Source organism: Drosophila subobscura, chromosome U (genome assembly GCF_008121235.1).
Source record: "Drosophila subobscura isolate 14011-0131.10 chromosome U, UCBerk_Dsub_1.0, whole genome shotgun sequence".
NCBI classification, from domain to species: Eukaryota; Metazoa; Arthropoda; class Insecta; order Diptera; family Drosophilidae; genus Drosophila; species Drosophila subobscura.
In genome coordinates, this window is record NC_048534.1 from 5,293,266 (window position 1) to 5,301,857 (window position 8,592).

The following is an 8,592-nucleotide window of genomic DNA, read 5'->3' on the forward strand; positions in this document are numbered from 1 at the left end:
CCATGAAGCAATTATACACGTAAATCTGTATGCTTATGCACATGTACCTACATTTACAGAAGTCTTATTGGAATTAAATGAACTTGTGTGCATAGGTATTTCTATGTGCTCCACCTCCCCTCCCACGCTAAATGCAAAATGGCAGCTGGCATATAAAAAAGAAAGAGGTTAAATGTGCAGTGCAATTGTGGGTATTATTTCATGGGTCTTGAAAACATACATACACACATACATAGTATGTACATACATAATTACATTATATTTTTACAATTTTTTTATTACAATTATATTTGATTAGTTTCGTCCCCAAAAATTTTTAACAAAGCATAAATCCACGAATATTCATCCCCCCAGCTGTTGGCCCCATCTTAGGATTATAAATTGCTTTTAGTTCCATCCACCACCGCAACACAATTTTCCTGCCCATTTCCGAATCTCTCAATGATGATGATGAATATGTTATTGGAATGACCGCAACACTTGACCGTAACAACTTGTCCCAAACAAAATGCATTATAATGATTTATGAAGAGGTACTCTTGCCCCTGCCCCAAAAAGTCCAACCCCTAGACAAATTAACAAGGATATATGATGATGATGTGGCATTCATCCTGCCACAGACAAAAGAGCTAGAAAGAGACACGACACCCACAACCACAAGCTGTCAAAGCCACAAAGAGACACTCGACTCGACGCGATTCGACCCGACCCAAGCTGAAGCTGAAGCAGATGCTTGCCCCAAGGTGTTTTTGCTTCCTCGACCAAAGTTTAAACAAAAATTAAAACACCTACCCTGCCCACCCCGCACAGCAGGAGACCCGACCCTTCCCCCATTTCTAGCAGCCTCTCATCTTTGCCTGAACTTGAAGCTAATCAAAAATGTGTTGCACAAAAAGAGCGTAGGAAGGGCAGAAAAAGTAAATAATGTTTTGGAATTTTTTTTGGGGCAAAGTCGAGCCTAGAGATACGCTTTCGTTTTGGCTTTTAGCTGAAGAAAACTTAAGTAAACGTTAATAGATTTTCTTTGAATGTTTATAGATGTTTTCAATAGCTCTTTTATGCTCCACTAATCAAAATTTAAACTCAAATCTTTCACCGCTCAAAACTATATTAAAACGTCACAAACTTGCCCACCAAAGCAGCATACCCTCTTCGATTTCCCATCCAAAATAAACGCTAGAAAAAAACTTGTGTAAAGCGAAAGTGCAAAAGTTTTTCCCAAGGAGTTTTCTTTACTTTCCTTTACTTTACTTTTTTTTTGCCAGCCGGCAATCAACCACCAAAAAAAAGCGGGAACGCTGCGGGAAAAGCGGTAGGAAAAACCCAAACAAGGATGTTGTTGTTGTAAGTTCCATGATTAGCATTTTATCAGTGAGATCCTTGGCAGCAGCATCAGCATCAGCATTCGCTTTGTCTTTTGGAGGCGGCCAACTTAAACCCATCTTTATGCTAATTTAGTTTTTCGGCTAAGATGCGGCAACAGCTGACAATGTTGCCACCACCCAAACCAGCACACCCCCACGAGTACGGGAAATCACTCCCTTAGATTCGACTGGTGGCAAGGAGAAAGAAGGTCCTGTCACATGAGGCTGCGAAGCTGCTGCGTGTCACATAATCAAGAGAGAAGAGGAAAATACTCGTACAACCTGCAGGGTGCTTTTTATATGTGTGTGTTTTATGTGCAGATCCCATTAATTTATTGCCAGAGACATTGAGACACCTCCAAAAAGCGTACAAAAGGCGACATTATTATTTCATTATTATGCCAAACGCATCCAGGATCAGGGTCCCCTTTCCAGCCCCATCCACGTGAGCAGCAGGTCTCATATTACAGACAATGGGGAAAAGCCCTGGTAGTCGTGGGCTCTCACGTCAGATGATTCATGCGATGGCAAATTTTTTGACGCCCGCCACATAAATAAAACAGGAAGTCTGCTCCCTCCCCCGTCCCGTGGCATATGTTTGGATAGTCCCCGGGTCAAAAGAGGTGGCCAGGGGAGGCGTGAGGTAGAGGCTGTTATATTTACTCGTAAATATTTTTATAGGCCCACAGAAGGTTTTCCGGGAGGCGCGAAATGAACGGCAGAGGTGGAGGAGCTGAAAAAGCAGGTGCCTGGAAACACCTTTCTTTTTCACTATTTTTATGCACTAAAGATTTCATTTTTGATGGGCAGAATTTTAGAGGGAAACTTAGTTTTCCGCATAACAGGGTATATTTTCGTCGGCAATATGGCCAAGTAAAAGTCAACGTATTTGAGAAAAAATAAAAAACGTATTTGCAACATTAAATTGTAATTTGATTTGTTTCCGAAAGTAGTTTAACATAAATAAATTTAATTATAGGGCATCACATAGCCGCAATAGTGTCCATTGCTTCTCCATCTCCTTCACCCACCAAAATCAACTCAATTTTAATGCTATCAAACGGTAAATTTCCTAGTTGAACTGGCGGCAGATTCACACATCCAAAAAACACACCCACACACGTAAACACATGTACACACACACACACCCGCAATCCACTTACCTTAACAAACACGAATTCCCCTCCCTCTTGTTGCTGCTGCTAATCCTTTCTTTAACGGCTTTTGTGTGAGTAAACCATTTAGCGCCAATTAAAACATGATTGCGGCATTTCCTGATTGCAATCGGCGCGGCCTTAAATCATGTTTCACGGACCTGTCTGTAAATCATTCGAGCGGGTGGAGCCCCAAAATCGCGACACATTTACCGTAACTACAAAACGCGCGCGAAAACACTCACACACACATGCACACGCACACACACGCGGAACGATGCTGTGGCGGGTAGAATGGTTGTCAACGGGTAAAATGGCTTCAATCTGCGACGCACTTTAATTTTATTGCACTTTTGGCGTTGATTAAAAACTCTGCCACACACCTGCACACAACACACAACCCCATTTTGGAGGGGGCCTCTTGAAAATTTTGGTGTTGCCACAAAGGACGTAAATTGTTGGCACAGCCTAACGGTACAAATATTCGCCACGCGTTCCGTTCAAGCCGCAAACATAGAACCGCGCGCCGCCGGCTGAGTTTGTTATTTGAATTTCCGTATACTAGCGAACTTCGGGTAAAAAAAAAGCAAAGTCTTCCTGCAATTCAAAATATGGCTGCGCGCGCGCAATTTGGGGTAAATGTCGGGGAATTTCTCTCCTGTTTTCAAACGGTCAGCGAACTCATTTTTGCGTATTAAATATGAGCCCACAAATACCCCAGAAATATACCAAAAATAGTATACTTTTCGCACACTTTTTGAATCGTGCCAACTATCGCGTGGGTTTGTGGTATCTTTTGGCACACTTTCTACAGTCACACTGCGCGTCCAACACATTTTTTTATTAAATCCCGAATTTGTTGTACATTTTTAACCAAAAAAGCCAAGAAAAATGCCTGCCGTGGTGCGTATTAAGCGGCGGATTGACGAAGAACCACACACGGCCTTTGTGCTAAATGGCAAACGCCGACGACTGCACAACGATGAGAATTCATTGGGCACGGCACAAGTGCCGCTGGGGGCGGCAGCCGACACCGACGCTGCGGACAAAGACGAGCTGACGACCGTGCTGAAATTTGCCGGCACGCTGGCCAAGCAGGTGAGAGGTGGGGGGCTATAGCATCCATCTTGGAAGATGTCTAAATTGCTTTTATTTTCTGTAGGACGACAGTGCCACAAAACAATTTGCAGCGGCGCGTCTGAACAAAGCGACGGCCAAGGAGCTGGTGCAACAGAAATCCAATGATGCGGCCATTGCTAGTGCACTGCGCAGGGACAGGCAACGGCTGGCGGCACAACAAACCACACGCGAGCAACGTTTCCGCGTGGTCAACTGTTTGAGGACCACACTCGAGGACATCAATGAGAGCGAAGGTGCGGCAGGCGGAGGCGGCGGCAGCAGCAACACAGATGACGCTGCCGCACAGATAACAATTCTGGACATTGAATCACAGCAGCAGCAGCGAGCGGGAGGGACAACAGCAGGACAGCTGGCAGCGGACGAGCAACTGCAGCCTGGAGGCGGAGTCCCCCAGCAGCAGCAGGATCAACAGCAACCCGCCGATTCGGATATTGGCTATGTCTACGATTTATATGTGCCCGAGAATGAGATGCAGGCGGCCTATGTCGATATGATGGATGACAATTATCTAAGGTTCGTCATACACATTGAACCACATGAGCAAACGTTTAGCATCACGAATACCTTTATGTAGAGAGACACACAGAGAGAGAGAGAGAGCCAGTCCCATTAAGCCATCTATCTCCCAGCTCCCATGGCCGCGTTTAACGGTTGTGGCCTGTTTATGTATTTGTATTTTGTAGGTGCTTGTGTGTGTGTATATACATATGTGTGGGTGGTGTGTGTGTGTTCCCTACCCCCTCCCTACCTGTTTGTAATCCTTGTGGCCAGTCGTCTCATTTATCGCATTTATCCTCTTAATTTTAATGTTAATTAAACAACAAATTTAGCTTGTTAAGCTAACAAACAATCATGTCGACTGCTCAATAATCCACCCATTAAACTACGTATCCGATTCCGTTCTCCATAAAAGGTTGTATTATCCGTTTAATTACTACTACACCTGCTACTGGTAGGACACAGAGCGAGAGAGAGAGAGGCAGAGCTGAGAGAGACAGCCGTGCCACAGAGACAGAGCAGAGATACAGCCTTGCGACAGAGACAAAGCAGAGCAGAGACACAGCCTTGCCACACAGAGAGAGAGAGCGAGAGACATAGCCCCCCAGAACCCAACCCAAAGAAAGGACTGCACTGCCACACACAGGCCCACACGCCCTAAGGGGGCGCCCCACTAATATGACATAAAACTGTTTAGGATTCTATCGATTGATTGGTTTATAATTCATTAGAAATATGATAGATGATAGATATAAATACGTATGTACGAATGGTACAATCTGAGCAGCAGAAACGGCAGTAGCATGTCAAATGCTTAGCTGATTATAATGATTATGGATAGTACATACATATGTACATACATGTAAATGTATAGGCAAATGGATCTATGTATAAGGAAACAGAGTCTGCTTGATCTTCAAACATCTAAAAGTCAAAGTTTCAGAGGCAGACTACTGCTTGAACTGCTTGAAAACTTAACAAGAAAATGCAACCCTGTTGAAAGAAACCAACTGAAACTTACAAGATGAAGAAATCTTTAAGAAGGAAATGCATTTATTACGGCAAAATAATCTGCTTGCTGAAAACCATCATCAAAACATTTATAGATAAATTCTATCAGGGAGAGATGCAACTATTTTGAAAGGAAAACAACTTGATTAGAGAAGACGAAGGAGAACAACTTGTTCCTAAAATCAAATCAAGCAGTAAATGAGATGAGGTCAAAGGAAAACTCCTGGATCTTATAATAAGATGAGGGAAATGCATCTAAAATCTACTCCTTAATCACAAAACTACTACTGGGAGGAAAAAGTTCAAGCTAAAGAAAGATACAATAGCTGACAAATTATAAAACAAAAGATCCCATGATATTTCTTAAGATTACAATAATATTTATGTGGAAAATTATTATAAAATATAAAACAAAACTACAATTATACATAGATCCCTGTACCCCTTGAGCAATGGAGTTTTCCATAAAGCACTTCCCAAAGTATATTGCTAAATAGAAAGACGAAAAGTACATACATATGTACGTCTAAGATATTTAGAGAAAAAAAACCCTACATTTTTGTATCTATAAGAAAGAGATGCATATTGATCGATTGCGGATACCTTGTTCCAGAGAAGAGGTAAACTAAATTGCTAGAATGCAAAAAGTAGTGTCCCAAGGCAAGCATAAAGCTAACAAAAATAAACAAAACAATAAAATTTGAGTAAAGTGCAATCTTTAAGAGAAAGTTGCATCTATTGAGTGTAAAGAAAATGTGCTAGAATGCACATACCATGCCCAAAGTATCGCTGTAAAGGAGAAGCCTAAAGCTAAGCTAAGATATTGCATAGAAAATCCCATAAAGAACCCCTAAATGTAGTGCCAAAGTTAAACGGCAAACATCATTCTTCTATCATTATCTATCACAATTATTACTTATAATAACCAATGTAGAACAATCTGTTTTTGAAAGCCATTTTAGTGCCTGAAAAAGATGATAAAGGAAAACAATTTCTACACTGGATTCACCTACTGCCCTCTGCCCAATCAATCGTATGAACCAATCAATCGGTAGAGCATTAAGCCCTAAGCCATTTCTAGCATAAGTTCTTTCGATTTTGTATAGCTTTTAGTTACTATATCTTACACACACACACACCTCCATACGCACACCACACATACCAGTTTGTCAGTGTTTCTCATTAATTTCTGCCAGTTCTCCGCCCTGCCAGTGGTCTTTTATTCGTTTTGTTTCGTTCTTGTTCCTTTCATTCCACACTAAACAAAAACATTTAACACAAAAACCCAAGAAGTCAGAGCCCGTAAACCGAGAACATTTCATGTGCTAAAGTCTAATTAAGTGCATAGTTTTTAGTGTTGGTTGGGGTCTAGAGCTGCCCCCGTGATTACACAAAACAAATAAATAAACTGAATAAATAAATCAAATACAAAACTTAAAACTCTGATGTTTCAATGAAGGAAAAAAATTTAAAGACTAGCTTCAGGGGGCTGGAAGTTTTAAGGAAGGTCTAAAGCTGATTTGGTAGATGAACACAAAAGCTATAGCTTTGGTTAAGATATCTTTAGGAACTACAAAGTTTTCTATCTTATAGAAAACATAATGTAAAATTTGAAACTACAGCGAAGATTTCAATTTCTTTAGAAAGAACAAACTTTTCCATACAAATACTTTTTTGTTTACAAGTTTTTCCTTTGTCTGTAGGAGATTTATAATTTCTAGTTTCAATTTTGGGAGAAATTAGAGACCCAAAACATTTTTGCAAATTATTTGGAAATTTTTAAGAATTTTCCTATGGAAACTTCCATTGCACTTCCAAAGATTTGATCTAGTTTGAATATAATTTTATAAAATTATACAGAATAAGTGAGGAATACTGCTGCACTTGAGTGTTCTTTCAGAACTATACAGTTTTCGTGTGAAAACTATATGTTTGATCAGTCGAAATGGGTTCGTTTCGAGCATAAATGTATCTATGGAACTTACTACTTTTTGAGCTATATGTGGAATGAAACTAGTGGTTCCATATCATATCATTATAATCTCTAAACTAATCAGAACTACTCCGCTCATCATTTTGCTACAAAATAACATCCTCTATAAGTTCAAAACAGTTCTCTGACCTTAAAGTTTATACAAAATTCAGAGCTAAACGAATTGTTTTCAAATATTTACAGCTTTATACCCATGGGGGAAATAGTCCTAGAGGATTGCTACAACGATGCCGAGGAAGAGTACGATTCGGAGGACTCGAATCAGGAGAATTACTATGCCAACGATTATCCCGATGATGAGGAAGCAGCCATGGGCTCTGACGAGGATTTGGCACGTGAAATGAACAAGTTTGTTTTTGGTAAGTGGAAGATGTTGAAATATCCGTGGAACGGTCGGAAATAATCCTCTCTCTTTCACAGACGACGACGAAGATGATGAAGATGGCAATGTCAGCTCCAGTGACTCGGAGGGCTTCAACACGTATCATGATCCCTATGTCCATTCGATTGACACCTCACACGACAGCTTCACGGATGATGTGGATTTCTGCAACACGGATCGTGAGCGTGGCAGCGCCTATGAGCGCTACAAGCGTCGCATTCTGCGGGAGCTGGATCAGGATTTGAATCCTCAGCCCGTTCAGCTGAAGCCGGATGACTTGGAATCCGATGAAGATGATGATGCAGAGGATTCCTTTGCCAGCGCCGATGATAAATAAAATGTTTACACTTTTCTTGCTTTTCAAATTTAAAATAAAATTCATGTTAAATTCACTTTTATTTGCCTTTAAATTTGTTTTTGTGTTCAGTCTTAACGTCGCCCATATGTGGGCGGGGCGCACAACCCTCCATGTAGAGGCGCAGCGTCTCCTCGTCCATCTTTTCGTTCTCCTTGGGCGGCTTGTAGTCGAGCACATGGTCGACGCGCAGTGACCGCTCCATGATTTTAATGCCATTCAGATTGTCCACGGCCAGCACCGTGGAGCGCTGATCCTCGTAGCACAGGAAACAGAAGCCCTTGGACTTTCCAGTCTTGGAGTCGCGCACCAGATTGATGTTGACCACTTCGCCGTACTGCGAGAAGACGCAAATGATGTCGCCCTCGGAGAGTGTGTAGGGGAAGCCGGCCACAAAGATCCACGCCGAGTCGCGGTACATGTCGTGCCAGCTCTTCTTACCTGCACCCTGTTGCAGGTCGTGCTCGCTGAGTTTTAGCACGTTTTTCATATTTGTTAGGGGATTCATTTTGCTTTTAGTAAGTTTTAAATTAAATGAAATACAAGTTCGAGGCTTTGTTTACGTTCAGCGGTAATGACAACAAACAAACGTTTTCTACCCATGAACGGAAAACATATTCTTCAAATTTGATATTCCATTTAATATTCTGAGCAAGTTTTGGCGCTTAGCACTTGGAATATTGTTTCAAGCGATT

General features: G+C 41.5%; 2 protein-coding genes across 4 annotated transcripts; one reads left to right on the plus strand and one right to left on the minus strand.

Annotated features, from left to right (window-relative positions):
- Positions 1-3,308: 3,308 nt before the first annotated feature.
- Positions 3,309-7,934, plus strand: LOC117902316 (probable RNA polymerase II nuclear localization protein SLC7A6OS). 3 transcript variants are annotated; one of them, XM_034813600.1, is made up of 4 exons: positions 3,309-3,616; positions 3,681-4,171; positions 7,344-7,519; positions 7,581-7,934. In XM_034813600.1, exons 1-4 carry the CDS (start codon positions 3,410-3,412, stop codon positions 7,877-7,879), a joined length of 1,173 nt encoding a protein of 390 aa, XP_034669491.1. In that variant the 5' UTR covers positions 3,309-3,409; the 3' UTR covers positions 7,880-7,934. The 3 variants fall into 3 exon arrangements, with proteins under 3 accessions (XP_034669491.1, XP_034669493.1, XP_034669492.1); XM_034813602.1 differs by lacking the exons at positions 7,344-7,519; positions 7,581-7,934 and adding exons at positions 4,572-4,620; positions 4,722-6,607; XM_034813601.1 differs by lacking the exons at positions 7,344-7,519; positions 7,581-7,934 and adding an exon at positions 4,572-6,607.
- LOC117902319 (RNA-binding motif protein, X-linked 2) lies at positions 7,920-8,487 on the minus strand. Its single transcript, XM_034813607.1, has one exon. It carries the CDS (start codon positions 8,403-8,405, stop codon positions 7,938-7,940), a length of 468 nt encoding a protein of 155 aa, XP_034669498.1. The 5' UTR covers positions 8,406-8,487; the 3' UTR covers positions 7,920-7,937.
- Between the last annotated feature and the right edge of the window lie 105 nt (positions 8,488-8,592).

Bases quoted from the DNA above. Each gene is read 5' to 3' on its own strand.
- LOC117902316 (XM_034813600.1), top strand. From the start codon at position 3,410: ATGCCTGCCGTGGTGCGTATTAAGCGGCGGATTGACGAAGAACCACAC. The intron at 4,172-7,343 runs GTTCGTCATACA...AAATATTTACAG, and splicing joins ATGGATGACAATTATCTAAG to CTTTATACCCATGGGGGAAA. The intron at 7,520-7,580 runs GTAAGTGGAAGA...TCTCTTTCACAG, and splicing joins AATGAACAAGTTTGTTTTTG to ACGACGACGAAGATGATGAA.
- LOC117902319 (XM_034813607.1), bottom strand. From the start codon at position 8,405: ATGAATCCCCTAACAAATATGAAAAACGTGCTAAAACTCAGCGAGCAC.